Raw genomic sequence first — 14,876 nt, 5'->3', positions numbered from 1 at the left:
TCATCTGGGAAATGTCACAAAGCCTTGAGTCATTGTTTATTCTAAATACTACCGGCACCCATCTTCAGAGCGGTGTTGAATTACTGCAATTGCTAAACGAACTCGGGAAAAGCCAAGACAACGACCCCGTGTGCAGGGATCGAGGGCTGCTGGGACAAGGGATTGGTTGGGATTGGGGCAGAAGGGAACATTCCTCCATCGCAGGCAGACAACCCCCAGGAAGCAGAGGCTCAGTGCTTAACAGCTGCTGGAGATAACAAAAGGTGTTCTTGGTTACAGGGTTCAATCCTGGCAGTTCATCCTTCACAATAACAAACACCCACGAAGCATTAACGGTCATAAGTTAAATAGTTTCTGGACTCACTCTGTTTCTTTGTAAAGCAGCTCCTGTGACTTGGAGGGGTGGATGTTTTCTTGGGGACAAGCTGTTACTGATAGTTCCCTTTCAGGTCTTTCCAACTGAGCTCCTAATTTTTGAGTGCCAAAAATTACAGGCAACACATGGCTGATGGCAACTCAGCTTTAAACTTGCCTGCAATGATGCACCGAACCTTTTGCAAGCTAGGAAAGAATAATTTATTTTCAAGTAATGAAGAAGAAAATGTTATAGGCTGTGAAGCATTAATGTTGCATCCCCAAAAAATCTCACACACAAAAAGCATTCCAAGCACCACATTCAGCCTCTAAGAGAAGAGCTCGGCACTGAAATGCCTGCAGGGAAAGTAGTAAACAATTAGAACTGAAAAATAATTTGGTGACACAGCCTTGACTAACGAAGTACAGTGAAATGTCAAATGTTACAACTGAAGAAAACAACTGGGAAAAGTAGGAATGTTCATAAATTGATTGTTACAACTATAAATCTCTATAATAAAGTTCGAGGTAAGCAACAAATCTGCCTGAACAGGAGGTGTCTCACACACATCTGAGTAGCTGAAAATAAAAAGCTTCGTATTATATTTATTTATGATTCTGGAAGTGAGTGGTACAGTAAATACCAAACATCCTGTTAGAAGAACTGAAATACTTTTATGTTACAAGTGCTAACTGTGCTCATTGCCACAGCTGGGGTTGACAGGACAGAGCACAGCCTGGTGCTTTGGGATGTGCTCAAAGCAAAGCCAGATTTTCCAAAGAACCCAGTGGTGACAAACAGCTCTTTCCCCACCTTTTCCTGGACTGGGGCTGCTGGGATCACCAGCCAGGCCTGGAACATCCCAACTGGTGGTTCCAAACAGCAGCAGAAATGGCCAAAGCACAGCTGGGGTCACCTGGTGCCCTCCTCTCCTCCCTGGAGGACACACCTGACTCCTGAACACCGACCCTTCCCAGATGGGCCCTCCACAAACAGGGTTTGCTTTCAGCTTACCACGAGCACCTACAAAGACTGACACCGTCACACAAACCCTTGACCAGAATGATTTGTCTCAAAAAAAAAAGCTGAGTATTTTTTTTTAATTATTACTTCCATCTTGAAGACACCACCTTCCTTCTCCCTCATCCTAAAGTGAAAACATGTTTGCACAGGTGAGGTCTGTGCCACCTGGGGTTCTGTGTTTACAGTTCTGTGGGGCAAGGTCAGGGTGTTTTCTTCGTGCAACGGCATCAACGTAACAATGAGAAGTGAGAACGTTTGCAGGTACAAAAGGGAAGCAAACACTGCAACAGCCAGCAACTCCAGACCAATAATAAATCTAAACTGAAGAAGACTGTGAAGTCCTAAGTCCCAAATATCCATCTGGGAGAAAGGTGAGCCTGAGAAGGGTTTTACCTGTGGGAAACTCTGAATCTGAGCCAGGCAAGTACCTCAACGGCAGAATTCTCTTCCTGCCCCTGCAGCTGTGTATGCACAGAACTGAAATTAAATATCCTGTTGGCAGCGAGTCCTAGGTCAGCACAGAAAAGCTGTGAAGAAAGGGTGTAAGACTTCACCTGTTGTTTATATTCATATTGACTAAATGCCTTTTAGGAGTCGTAACTTTTGCCACCACCACATTAAAAATGACTGGATGTATCCAGTGAAGACCTTGTCAGCAGCTTAGTGTAAACTCTCATCAGCAACAACAGTCATCAGGTAAAGAGTAACCAAGTATCCAAGTGTGGGAAACCTTCCCCATGAACCCCAGCCTGCACAAGGAAGGGATGCAAGGGTGGATAGGCCTTGGACAGCCTCTTTAAGGACGTGACAAGTGGCAAAGACATTGACTGCTGACAGTTCTCACACCACCTGAGCTTTCCAGCTGCACTGCTGGCAGCTTCAAATGAAATTAAAAAAAAGCATCATTTTAATTTGGGGAAAATCCTGATGAAGAGAATCATGCTGATGAATATAAAGCAAACGACAATCAACATTATCCACAGCAGCCAGTTGACCGATTTCTTCGCGTGCTGCTCCAGGCGGTCGGATTCATCCTTGAGCTTCTCGAAGTTCTGGTCTGCCATCCTGAGGGAATGGGACAGTGTCTGTGGAGCAAAGAGAGCAAATAGTGTCAGACTCAGAGCTGCACGTGCTGGCTGATGTTTCCTCCAACAGAGGAAAGGTTCAACCACACACAGCAGCAGACAGGCATTGCCTCCGGTCTCCCCACTCTAATCCCGCCTGGAATTGAGTTATTGGTCCAGGATTTCGCTTATGAGCACTTCAACCTCCTGGGTTGGAAAGCTGAGGGGGTTACAGCTTCAAGGTGTGCTACCTGGTTGTCCTGTTTGATCACGTTCTGTGCAGCCAGGGTGTTGTTCTTGAGGCTGCGAGCCAAGCTGAGCATTTCCTCAGCCAGCTTCTCCTGCATGTCCTGGTGGTGCTGCAGCACAGCATCCAGCTCCACTGCCGACTGCTTCTCGTCTGACTGGAGGCCTCTGCAAGAGCACAAGGGGAGAAAAAAGGGATTTCTACTTCCCTCTGGGTCAATCTCCCAAGGTTTCTTTGGATTCTGCAGCTCTACGGTACAACAAGGCCAGTGAAGTCAGTTGAAGTCATTATAGTTTGGTTTCTATCAGCTGATACTTGACCCAAATCAAGGTATATCTGGGATTTAAAGACCACTGGGAAAACAGTTTCCAAAATGCTGAGCACTGGAATGAGAAATTTTAACTTACTTCCGCTTCCTTACGTTCAACTCCTCAGAATCTGGGGAAAATAATAATAAAAAAAAGAGATAAATTCGTGTTTTATCACATTATAAATTGCCATGCAATCACAAGTTGAAGAAACACATCTTCTGTAAGGGATTTCCAGCTGTCCAAATCCTACTTGGCCTCTATCCCAAGGAATATGGATGTCAAATGCCTACCTGCTCTCCGCAGGGAAAAAAGGACACGTAACATCAAAGGAGGGAAAAAAACCCCAAACAGATGACTCACAGCCCTGAGGGCAGGGTTTAAACCCTGTGTATCTTGGTGTTCTTTCAGGACATGTTAGATTGGCCCAGCTCCAGCCACTGTAACAGTAGCCATGGAAACAAGAAATTAATTCCTCCCAGTTCCCTACATGAAAAACATGGCTGTGTATTCCAGAGGAACCGAACAACGCCTACTCCAAGAGCCCAAAATCACATGATTTGCTCAGAGCAGAAGGGAACAGGAGCAACAGTAAAGGTAAATTGTCCTTGCTAATTCTGTAATTAGAACGTCTGTTTCTGTACAAATTCCACAAAAAGAGGTTCCTGCAAGTTCCTGCTACCATTGATAACACTTCTGCTTTTATCTGGTTTTTGTTTCGTGTGTTTTGAAAATCTATGTCGAAAAAAAGTGAGCCACTAAATTAAAACAATACACTTTGGGCAATCTCTTAACACCTGACTTTCCTCCTCCTTTCCCTGTAAGACTCAGGTTGACTAAAGGTAGAGAAAACAACAGATCAAACTCACCATTGGTAGCCAAAGGGTCCTGGGAGGCAGAAAGAGAACCAAAACAGCAGATTACAAAGGGTGAGTGGTAAGAGCCAGTCCTGCAGGCCTGGCAGAGTGCCTGTGCCCAGGATTCAGACCACCCAAACCGGGAAAAAGGCGACTCCCCACCCAGGCTGGGACACAGCTCAGGGCACGGTCACCCGAGGCAGCTGAAGGCAACAAGGCCAATCTGTAAAGTACCAGCAAAGCAGCAGCAGCACCAAACCTACTGTACCAAGCAGCTCGCTCCTCATCTGGCCCGTGCAGCGAGCCTTGGTCTGCAGATGGACTGTTTTGGTGGCCGGGGTTCTCTCCTTGGCCGTTGTGGGGGTGCGCCCGGGGGCCAGGAACTGGTTTGCCAGAGCCTTCTCCGTCGATGAGGACTGTGAGGGGGAAAGAGCAGTGAGAAGTCACGGATACCACACGCTCTGCAGCAGATTTCATACAGCACCTCTTTTTAACAAAACCTGGATCCAATATATCTATTCCCAGTTTTACAAGGGCTGCCTAGTAAGACTTAAACAACTATTATTTTGAGATGTAAGGTAAAGGCCAACAAAGGAACCAAACAACGAGGTGAATATAAGCAGAGAACACTGAAGTCTTTTCAAGCTGAACTAGAGGATCTTACCAATTTTTCAGCTTCTAGGAGTCCCTTTAGGAAGTCCACTTTGCGAGAGTATTCATTCAGCAGTTCCGGGGCTGGCTTGCTGTTGGAGTTGAAAGATAATAACAAGAAAACCAAACGTTACTGGCATTTTGTACTTTCCAAATAAAATAAGATAGAAAAAACCAATACGTGGTTCTTCAAAGAAGATGTATCCTTGGGATAGGAACACACTTGCAACCTTCTGCAAATCACCTTTTCCAGGACAGGGTGAGCTCAGAGCACAGGCATTTCCACAGCAAAGAATATACTGTGGTGTTTGTGGGCTATGGTAGCTTATAGATAAGATACTATTGAATCACAGAATCACTAAAGTTGGAAAAGACCTCCAAGATCATCAAGTCCAGCCTTCGACTGAATCCCCTCATTCCCACTAAACCACATTACAAAGTGCCACGTCTACTCTTTTTTTAACACTTGAAAGCGATGGTGACCCCACCGCATCCCTGGGCGGCCCGACCCAACGTTTAACCACTCTTTTAGTGAGTAATTCTTTCCTAATACCCAACCCGAACTTCGCCTGGCACAACTTGAAGCCGTTCCCCCTGAACCACAACACCACAACGGGCACGCAGGGGCTCAGGGCGCTCACCTCGACTGCTTCTTCAGCTCCCGCAGCATGTCCTCGAGGGCACCCACATACTGAGGAGAAAAATGAAGCTTTCAGGGACAGCATTAAGGGGAAACACCCGGTGTCGCAGAGGCGGTGGGTTTACCACCACGGCGCGGGTTACTGAGGGGCCGCCCCGCGGTGCCGCGGGACGGAGGGGCCGGGGGGGCCTCACCTTCTCCAGCCGCCACTCCTCGGGGTCCCGCCGCTCCGCCGCCAGCGCCTCGCACCGGCTCAGCAGCCGCATCAGGTTCAGCTCCAGCCGCGTCGCGGCCATGGCGGCACCGGATCCTCCCTCAGGCGCCGCTCGCCATCTTGGGGCGGGCCGAGGGGCGGGAAGGGAAGTGCCGGGCGGGCGTTACCGCCCCGGTTTATTTAAAAAAAAAACCCAAAACACCCCCAATCAAGCCGAAACCGCCCCACAAAAGCAAGCCCTGCACAGGGGCGCGGGAGCGGCTGCAGCTCGGGGCGCTGTGGTGGCTGAGCTGAGCTCTTCCCTCACCCCAACATGGCGCAGCCCCGTGAGGGGCTGGGGCACAGAGGCGGCATCAAAGCGACGATGAACGATGGCCCCTCGCCCTCAGGTGTGTCCCCACGCACAGGTGAGGGGTGGGGAGGAGGAGGCAGCGCCGTGCTGGCTTGAGGTTTACTCCAAGAGCACCAAAACCCTCCCGATGCCACCAACAGCCTTGTTAGTGCTTCCCCCATGCAGAGCTTTCCCCATCCTTTATCAGCACTTCATAAAGGCAGCAACACCGATTCTTTAAAGGGTTCCCTCAGAGTGAACTGCTCATTAGACAGACATTGATAAGCTAACACGTATTTTTTTTAAAAGTGCAACGTTTTAATAAACTTCTTTATACATTTTGGTCTCAGTTAAGGCTATTACGTTAAACAGTTCTGTAAACCACACAGAAAATTGTCATTAAAAAAAATTAAGGCAACACACATTGACCTAAACTCACTGTTGGTCCCATGAGAGTCCATTGTAAGGCAAATGAAAAAAGGCACGGCAGCGGAATGGGGGGGCTTGTTTCCTGTACACTCAACCCACATATTTTACTCAGCATTAAATTTTAGGGTTTTTTCAAGGTTTTAATTTAAAGTGGAGAACATTTGCTTTAAACAACCTTGCTGAACCTTTACAGTACTGTACATTTCCAGGTTGCCTTGCCGGCACCTACTTAAAGACAAGTTTACAGCCTTTCAAAGGGTTAAAGCCAAAAGCTGTGGTCAACTTCAAAAAAAAGTCTAGAGAGCTGAAGTATTTCACTCCTCCATACAGGGAATGTGAGAGTAAGGATCTGAGAACCTCCTTTTGACTTTCGCAGTCGGTTCGTATTCATCCACGAGTTCCTGAGCGTGGGTCAGTGCAGACCCTTGTGCAATGTACACCGAGTGGATGCTGTCAGTCCGCCTTGCTGGCTGCTCCCTGCGTCTCACCACCCGAGACTCCTCGTTAGCAGGAACCCCGCCCTGGGACTCCGTACATTTGAACATCCCAGGAGGGAGTTTTATATTTGCTGTTGGCATCACTGGAGTTCGACGGGGCACTTTCATCTTGGACAGTGTTAGAGAGTATCTGCGCCTTGAAGCCAGGGGTGCAGAGTAGGAATGTGAAGAGGTTTGCGGGAGAGAAGGCACTTTGCAAATGTCTTTGGCAGGCAGGCTGGAGCTCTGAGCACGGCAGTGTAATCCAATAATTGCTTTAAAGAAACAAGATACTTAGAGACTGATAGCAGTAACTTGATACAAGCCACCGTGAGCAGGTAACATCTGCTCACCTGGCTGTACGCGCAGCAGAAGATGGAGAATAAAAAAAGAGCACACACTACCTTAATACTGACCTTCGGTATCCATCCGGCCTGGCCTGTCCTCCAGCAGGCTCTCTGTGCTCACCGACGTCTCCGAGTCCACGTTTTCCTCATCGGAGCCCCGCTGGTCGAGCTCAGGTAACCGGTAGGTTATGTCCTCCCTGCATCAAACACAGGCTGGAGCACTCAACCGAGACAACGCTTCCCACGCGAGCTCGTGGTCAGAGGTAAAGTATGCAGTCATTAAATATTAATTCTCATGGTATTTTCTCTTGGCTAGTCCTTTGTGTTTTCCTTTTTCCCTTCCACAGAATGGAATTAGAACCTTTTGGACAAAAGGTATCCTGCTTTTATGCTACCCAGGTGAAGGGGGACTTACTTTTCTTCTTTTATGGACTGTATGCGATCGATGAGAATCTCCTTTTCCCGGTTATCGGCTTCAGAAACTTCTTCATCCTCATGCACTGAGTCCAGCTCTGAGGTGCCACTGTCCTTTCCTTTCACCTGAGAGCTTTTACTCTGCAAGACAAATTCATGGGTAACAGTTCTCAGTCACAAGCAGCTACACGAGTCTTGGTCTGCGAGTTCCAAGGCAGAAGACAAATGAGTGGGTCAAAGGAAAGGCTGAGGGAATTGATGAAGAGCTGTTAGTTAACCATACAAACGTTTCAAAGAGTAAGAGAAAATCTTCTGTTCACCTGGTTTCTGGGGCTTTGTTACCTTTTCTAATCTGTCAGCCTGAGCTTAGTTTTAGTAGTCACTTACAAGTAATATTATTAAATCCAATAAAAGTTACATACAGTGTCTATAAAATACCAGGTGATGACAGAACAGGCCAGTAGCCATGCATGCAGTCTGGGGGTGGGGAGCTGTGCCAATACATGCAGCCTTGATTGTTTAAAAGAGTGTTTAACACCACGTTACAGCATGTGCAGTAAGTACTTCAGTCATGCACTAGTACCCCAGGAAAAGCCCATGCACTACACCCAGGCAGTTGTACGTACCAGCTTCCCCTCGTAAGGGGAAGAGAACCCCAGTTTTACAGGCCAGAGCTAGAGAGAGATGGAGACCAAATTCACTGTGTGCCACTTCTGATCAGACACAGTTTGGTTGGTTTTAATCAGTACAACAAAAACAAAGAATGACTTTATTTGCCCTACTAGAACACAGTGTATTTTTTGCCCACCAGCCATCTCTGGAGTGAAGGAACTCTTCTGCCACGTCAGAGGCTCAATCTTAGTTCTACTGATGGAATTACATGGGAATAGGCTTTGATCATTGCAAGAGCAGATCCCCACACCCCTGCACCCTTCATTTATCAGACTCCACTCTAGCTGTACATTTAGCTCCTACCTACACCTCTGGGCAAGTCCAAATCCCTTTTCTTCTTACCTTGCAACTGATTTTTGACTTATTGAATGAGATGCACAGGATAAATAAGTAGTACTTCATTCCCCCAAACCTGGTGGGATGATGGGTTTGTTCAATGCTTACCGTGTTCTGCCGGAGCAACGAGAGCCGTCGGAAGGCGATGCTCTCTGCTGCTTCCAGCTGACTGATCTCATCCATTTTTATCTTGTACTTCCTTATCTGTTCCTTGATGAGCATCTCTACACACCTGGGAAAAAGGGCAGGAGCATATTGAGCAGCCTCATACCATAAAGACTCTGGCACAACCACGGTGGGATGAGATGGCTCTCCTGGCCTGGGGGTGTTTGTCACACACAAAGTGTCCCAAGATATCCCTTACAGGTGGCACTGTGTGGTGACAGGGTGGAGAGTCCAACACAGCAAGCAGAACAGGACAGGTAATGGTTAAATGCAATGGCACACGTTCTTCCTGGAATAACCAGAGCCTCCCACGCTGACTGTACACAATGGTGAGCAGACACACATTACCAAGGCTGCCAACAGCTTCTGCTGCTTCTACCTGTCTTCCCTGTGCTGGCACAGAATGAATCTGCAACTGCCCTTTTCCACCTCTGTGGTCAGTAAAAAGTTACAAAAAGCTGTCATTTTTCAAACTGTTTTCACTGGAGGCAGATGCACAGCGAGGGCACTCAGAGAGCCAGAGCTGCTGGAGGGTGAGAACAGAGAGGATCAAGGACAGAACCTTCCCCAGTTCAAGGAACAACACAGAAGAAATTATCAGGGAGTTTGATGTATACAGGAGACAGCTTAACTCTGTATCATAGTTTATTATGGCTTGTATCTCAGCAAAACAGATGATTAATGTACAACCCACCCAAAAGATTATCCTGATGTAAAACAAACCTGATACTTAAGACTTCTAAGTCATCCTACTTCATGCTTTGTAAAGTGGAGACAGGTGGAAGGTCTGAGAGGGGCATATAAATTGGCAGCAGCAGCAGATCCAGGATTCAGCAACTCTGCACCCTCAGTTTGTCAGCTCGATATGAACAAGGTCATAACAAATGCAGGCAGTGCTACTGGCCTTCCATCCCCCTCCAAAGCATTTTTCAGCAGACTGCTAAAACTTACATGGTTGTTTTTGAAACATCCTTCATGCTGGTTAAGGGGTCAGAGGTATCCGGACAGCGCAGGAGGCACGGAGCAAACACGATGGCCAGGGCGTTGGGGGACATACGGTTGACATCTTCTATCAAAGCCACTCTGAAACCCAACATTCAGGACAGGAGGTTTTAAGCAAAGCTTGCTAGAACACAAGCAACCTGATCACACCTTGCCAGAGTTCCCAAATAACATGCAAGGAGGCCTCTCAGGCACTCAGTTAAAAAAAAAAAAAAAGGTAAAATTATTTCACACCTACTAAGTAGACAGAATCTTGTGCATCAGAGAAAGGACCAGGGAGTCAACCAGGTTAAGCTAGTCTGGTAACCTCCCCCAGCATGTCTGGTGATTCAGTGTTTCATCTCCAAGAACCATGCTCAGAGAGCACTTGGAAAATCCTCAATTTCCTTGGGTAAGAGCATCATTTATCCCTGCTCCTAAGACTTGCATACATTCATCCTTCATTACGTTCCATCTGTATAAATCCTGGTGTCCAGATGATTCACCAAGGCTGTGAGATCCACCTTATCTCCAAAGCTGTTCTGACCTCATTTGATCCAAACACACCAGGTTGTAAAAGTCACCCTCTATCTGTTCTCAAGCACAATTAGCAACTTCAGTTCTTTCATGTCTAAACCAGCAGCACAAACCCCACACTGACACTTAAGGAGTTTAAGACTTTAAAAAGCTTCCAAGAAGCACTCAGAGTCGCACAGTTTCTCTACAAATGAAGTAATTACACTCATTACTTGACAAGATGGAAGATGAGTCGCTCCAGGGTATTATGATTTGCTTGTGGGAGCTGTTCCAGGACACTGTAAATGGCACAGAGTTGCTCCTGTTTTTCTGGTAGTTCTGCACAAAGGGAGAAAGCACAAGGTGGTAAATGCTCTGCAAGGCTAGTGGAAAGCTAAAATTCCCAAATTCTTAGAAGTCTCACTGTCATTTCATTCACCAACTGTTATAACTGAATGTTAAAGCACCCCTCATGGTACTGCAATTGTCCTGCATTTTCAAACGCTGCTGTTTTAATCATCAGGTGACTGATCAAGAACCTACAACAATACTTAGGATGCCTTAATCCCACTGGAGTTAAAAGAATTTAAGGATTTGGGATATCTGGATATTAAGATCTGGTTTAGACCATCAAAGAGAAAAAAAACATGCATGAAAGGCAACTTATTTACAATCTCACTGTTTACAGAAAGAGCAGCTGTAGAGTGATATTTTGCTACAATTCCTCCCCCCCTAAAAAAAAGTAGGAATCCCAAAGTAAGATGAAGTAAACTAAAGACAAATTCCCTGAAAAGTTTTATGTAAAATGTCTAAAATCCTTGCTGTAAATGCACTGGAAGGAGCTGTTTATCCAGCATGAGCATCTTAAGAGTTTCTTTTCCCAAGGGCATAATGAGTTAAAGAATAAATGTTTAAAAAATGATTTTAAAACCTACCTACAGCTCGGAGGAAATCATTGTACTGTGCTGATGTCATCAGTGGGTCTGGCAGCTCCCGCAGCCACTGCTTAAGGATCCCCGTGATGGTGTGAATAGGGTAATTCTCCAGTTTCACTGAGTTTGGATCTGAAAAGGAATGTTTTATTTAGAGCAATTTATTCCTCTTTACAATTCAACTCTTCCATTCACAGAAGCCAAGTGGCAATTCAGAAGGAAAGAAAAAAAACCAACAAACCAACAAAAGATAGTAATTTAGAGGTACTGAGCAGCTTTTAGCAGCCAACAAAAATAATACAGCCTGCATGGGCACCAAAAAGAGGTTCTTAGAACACCAGAAAGTACCAGATACTTTCAGATGGAAGAGAATTGCAGGGAAAGCTGATATCACAAGCAAGTCCAAAGGGTGGACAAGAGTGCCTGACCTGCTTGCAGCAACTGTTTGAGCTCCTTCATCCGATTTGCTGACCCTGATTTCCTGTAGATCCCCTCTGTGTAGAGCCCGTGCATCTCCACGTACTCCAGCAGCTTCTCCATGACCACGGGGACAGAGTTCCTCTCGCTGGTCAGGGAGCTCACACTCACTCCAAAGTGCCGTGGCTCTGCATCCTGCTCGTTCTGGAATAGATGCACATCAAGCACTGTGAATCCTGTTCCCAACCTAGGAAATTCCACTGTTTCATGCTGCAATTATCTTATATCTTGTGCTTCCAGAAACTAAAGCTGAGTGTTTTGTTGTAGCTTGCTACACGCCTTGGATCATAAGACAGATTTCCTGAGCTGCAGCAATAAAGGACGTTCATGGTTCACACTGAAGGGTTTCTTTATCAGTCTGTCCAATACTGCACACACACTCTGAGAGAAGAGTTCCCAAATTAGCTCAAGCATCACCTCTTGGAAAATTGTTCTGTTTCTGCACGTGCAGGGCTGCACCTGACTGTGTGCAGAGGAGGGAAGTGTTTAGGCAATTTTTATTCATGCCTGGACATCCACTGTTCCTCTGCTGAGAGAGGCAGCCTTTTGCATGTCTGGTACCACAGAACCCCATCCCAGATCCACAGACCTTACCTTTTTCCCACAGGAGGTACAGCTGCTCTGGATTTTGGACATGCACTTCTTGTGACAAGTCAGCTTGCAAACTGGAGAGAAAGGAGCACTTGTTACAAGCATCCAAATCCCATTAAAACACACATCACCACCTTGTCCTATTCACTGCCCATACAACCCCCATGTCCTGTGCACTAAGGCCCATCTGCAGCAGCCAAAGGAACAAGCAGTTTGCACTGTGGCAGCCTGAGCAGGAAGGCTGAGGGTGCTCACTCACCACTGCACAGACAGGCTTTCTCCATGGGCCAGATGTAGGACGAGCAGTGCTCACACGACTGCCGGATGCTCACTTGGTAGTTTGTGAACACGTGGCCATTGTGCTCTTCAATCTGGGGCAGACAGAAAGGAACTGGTGAAGTTTTTTGCCTTTTAAAAATTATTATTATTATTTTTAGTAAATCCGTTTACCCTGTATCAGATTTTCCACTTTTATTTTACAATTACAACTGAAGGCTTTGAACTTGAAACCAAATTTCACCCTGTCCTTAGGCAGTTGGGTTTACTGGATCATTTCATAATTGGCTTGATGCCTTAAAGTTCATCAGTGCAATACATGAGCTCTAGTTTGCTGTTACTATTCAATAGCTGTTTTCCTTTAAACAGTCCATTATTGAGAAAGCCACTGGCTTCTAACAGGTGCTGTGGACAAGCAAGAAAATGTTTGAGTACCACCTATCACTGCATAAAAGCAAGATTTCTGATTTATGAAGAACAGTTTTATACCATGTCACATCTTCGTAAGAGGTAAGTGAATTAGTATGCAAAATAAAACAGAACATCAGTACAAAAATCAAGCTCTTCCAAAGGTGTTTGTGTTCTGTGAGTGCACCTGAGGATTTGGACTATTGCCAAAAAAAAAAAGTACTCACTGCACGATCTTGTTTTCGTTTCTTCTTCTGGGCTTTGGTTTGCTGCAGTGGGATACAAAACTGCTGTTAGTCCTTGAAATTCAGACATTCCATTCCCTTTTTTTGCTATTCAGTTTCCCAGGCTCTACTTCACCTCCAGACATTTGAGACACTTTCCTGCAGCTTCAGCTTGGGTTGTCTGAGCTCACACTACCAACTTCCTAAAAACCAGCTGAGCTCACTGCCTGGTGACAAAGCAATTCCAGCTCTCAAACCTTCAGAGAACTCCTATGTTTTTATCAAAGAAAATGCACAAACACTTTCAGATTCTGAAGATGTTAAGAGTAAGTTAAAAGATTAACAGTTCCAAAAACGTGTATCAGCAATCAGAATTTGCTACACACGTAGTGTGTGCATGGCAAGTGTTTGCCAAGTAAGAAAAGGTTGCTCTGGAAAAGGTTTCTGGGGTAACACAGGTCTCTTATGTAAGAGAGTAACAGTGTTTCATCATCCCATAAGCCACTAACAGAGTAACTTTCATACCTTGGGCTGCTCAGATTCCTCTTTTTTTGTATATCCTCTGATGAATTCATCCAGAAGGGATTGAAAGAGATTCAAAACCAGCTTGATTTCTTTCTCTTCCCTTTTTTGGGCCAGATTTGTAAGCAGAAGCTGGTAATTTTCCACCAGGTCTTTGTAGCCAACATGGATTTGTCCATTCTAGAGAAGGGAAAAACACTTTTAAGACAGTCTTTTTGGATAATGTTGAGGCAATTTCATATTTTCATGATTTAAGTTCAGAGGTGAGAAAGCACAGCCATGATCAAAGTCAAAGATAACAGCCCATGACAGAAACAAGTTCAGACTTCCCTCCTGCACTGTCCAACAGCTCTTGGCTGAGACAGGGCAGCGTCAGAAGATCCTGGAAAAGCTGTTGGCACCTCTCACTGGTGTCTGAACACATAGCATTAAGAGGCTGAAGACATCAAAATCCATCCATTTCTAAAAATAAATTTATGTCTGAGCGAATGTGAAAAGGGAAACAAAGTAATCTGCTTAAGATTACAGCAGAACTGTGAAATGAGTAACATTCAGCTTTGAACTTTATGCTAAGAATTGCTGAACTGCTTTGTTAAAGAGCTGCAGGCCAAGCCTTTAACCTGCACACTCAACTCATTTATTGCCTGCCAACTTTCCTTTACTGAGCCTTGCTACTTACAGGAGCAGAGTACATGGTCTTGATGTTCCCTCTAAATTTCTCTGTGGCTTCAAAAAACAAACACTCGACACCAGACTTTTGGGAGCGTAAATCATTGATCTAGAAGACAAATACACCTGCATCAGATGTCATTAAAACCAGGACACCCCACCAGAGCTGAGCTGCCATTCCAATTACTTAAAACAATGTTCCTTAATGCACTGTGCTGATGATATAAAATAGGAGAGTTGGGTAGTTCAGCTCTAGAGAAATATTTCCTTACAACTCATGCCTTTTTTTTTTAAATCTAACTTTTGCTGCCCACTCATTTGTAAACAAATGAAGAACTAACATGAATGGTCTGAGGATTTAATGCAATATAATGCATTCAGAGACCTAAAAACCAGATATGAAGGGCCCTAATAAAGACTTAACTCAGTCAAGACATCCAATCAATTCCCCTTGGCTTTAATTTACGACACAAACTCGCAGCTAGAAAAGTAGGCTCTAAAATTCCACACAACCAGTGAACACAGACTCGAATTTTATCATGGTTGAGAGCCTCTTACCTTGTTGAGGAGGAACTCATCCAGGTGTTTCAGCTCGTTGGCATTTGCAATCTCCCGGACCATGGACGCTCGCCAGTTCTGGGACACGCTCGAGATCTTGCTGATCTTTATGGTCCTGTTCTTCTTTGCTTTGCTGTTCTCCTTCACTGCCTGGGGGCGGCCTGGCTGCCCAGAAGAAGCTGGGAAAGAAATC

The 14,876-nt window shown here is 45.5% G+C and overlaps 2 protein-coding genes across 12 annotated transcripts in view; both read right to left on the bottom strand.

Annotated features, from left to right (window-relative positions):
• Positions 1-552: 552 nt before the first annotated feature.
• USE1 (unconventional SNARE in the ER 1) lies at positions 553-5,502 on the bottom strand. Its single transcript, XM_050321225.1, has 8 exons — positions 5,340-5,502; positions 5,147-5,196; positions 4,519-4,597; positions 4,118-4,270; positions 3,867-3,885; positions 3,097-3,127; positions 2,694-2,856; positions 553-2,463 (listed from the first exon to the last, which is right to left on the bottom strand). Exons 1-8 carry the CDS (start codon positions 5,439-5,441, stop codon positions 2,281-2,283), a joined length of 780 nt encoding a protein of 259 aa, XP_050177182.1. The 5' UTR covers positions 5,442-5,502; the 3' UTR covers positions 553-2,280.
• Positions 5,503-5,986: 484 nt separating this feature from the next.
• MYO9B (myosin IXB) overlaps positions 5,987-14,876 on the bottom strand; it is a 41,906-nt gene continuing 33,016 nt past the window's right edge. For 5 of the 11 annotated variants that reach the window (XM_050321108.1, XM_050321112.1, XM_050321111.1 and 2 more), the window contains 15 exons: positions 14,684-14,862; positions 14,136-14,234; positions 13,460-13,636; positions 12,938-12,979; positions 12,286-12,397; positions 12,030-12,100; positions 11,387-11,579; positions 10,962-11,090; positions 10,260-10,365; positions 9,481-9,612; positions 8,473-8,596; positions 7,983-8,030; positions 7,358-7,497; positions 7,012-7,139; positions 5,987-6,870 (listed from right to left, as the gene is read on the bottom strand). In XM_050321108.1, the coding sequence (XP_050177065.1) occupies positions 6,434-6,870; positions 7,012-7,139; positions 7,358-7,497; positions 7,983-8,030; positions 8,473-8,596; positions 9,481-9,612; positions 10,260-10,365; positions 10,962-11,090; positions 11,387-11,579; positions 12,030-12,100; positions 12,286-12,397; positions 12,938-12,979; positions 13,460-13,636; positions 14,136-14,234; positions 14,684-14,862 (2,117 nt within the window). In that variant the 3' untranslated portion in view covers positions 5,987-6,433. Of the gene's footprint in view, positions 6,871-6,999; positions 7,140-7,357; positions 7,498-7,982; positions 8,031-8,472; positions 8,597-8,908; positions 9,056-9,480; positions 9,613-10,259; positions 10,366-10,961; positions 11,091-11,386; positions 11,580-12,029; positions 12,101-12,285; positions 12,398-12,937; positions 12,980-13,459; positions 13,637-14,135; positions 14,235-14,683; positions 14,863-14,876 lie in introns of those variants that run through there. The other 6 variants (XM_050321114.1, XM_050321116.1, XM_050321110.1 and 3 more) reach the window with 4 other exon arrangements.

Source organism: Myiozetetes cayanensis, unplaced genomic scaffold (genome assembly GCF_022539395.1).
Source record: "Myiozetetes cayanensis isolate MyiCay16 unplaced genomic scaffold, myiCay2020 scf26, whole genome shotgun sequence".
In the NCBI taxonomy this organism is placed as follows: domain Eukaryota; kingdom Metazoa; phylum Chordata; class Aves; order Passeriformes; family Tyrannidae; genus Myiozetetes; species Myiozetetes cayanensis.
Note: the sequence above shows the minus strand (reverse complement) of the source record. Positions and strands in the feature narration are given on the sequence as shown.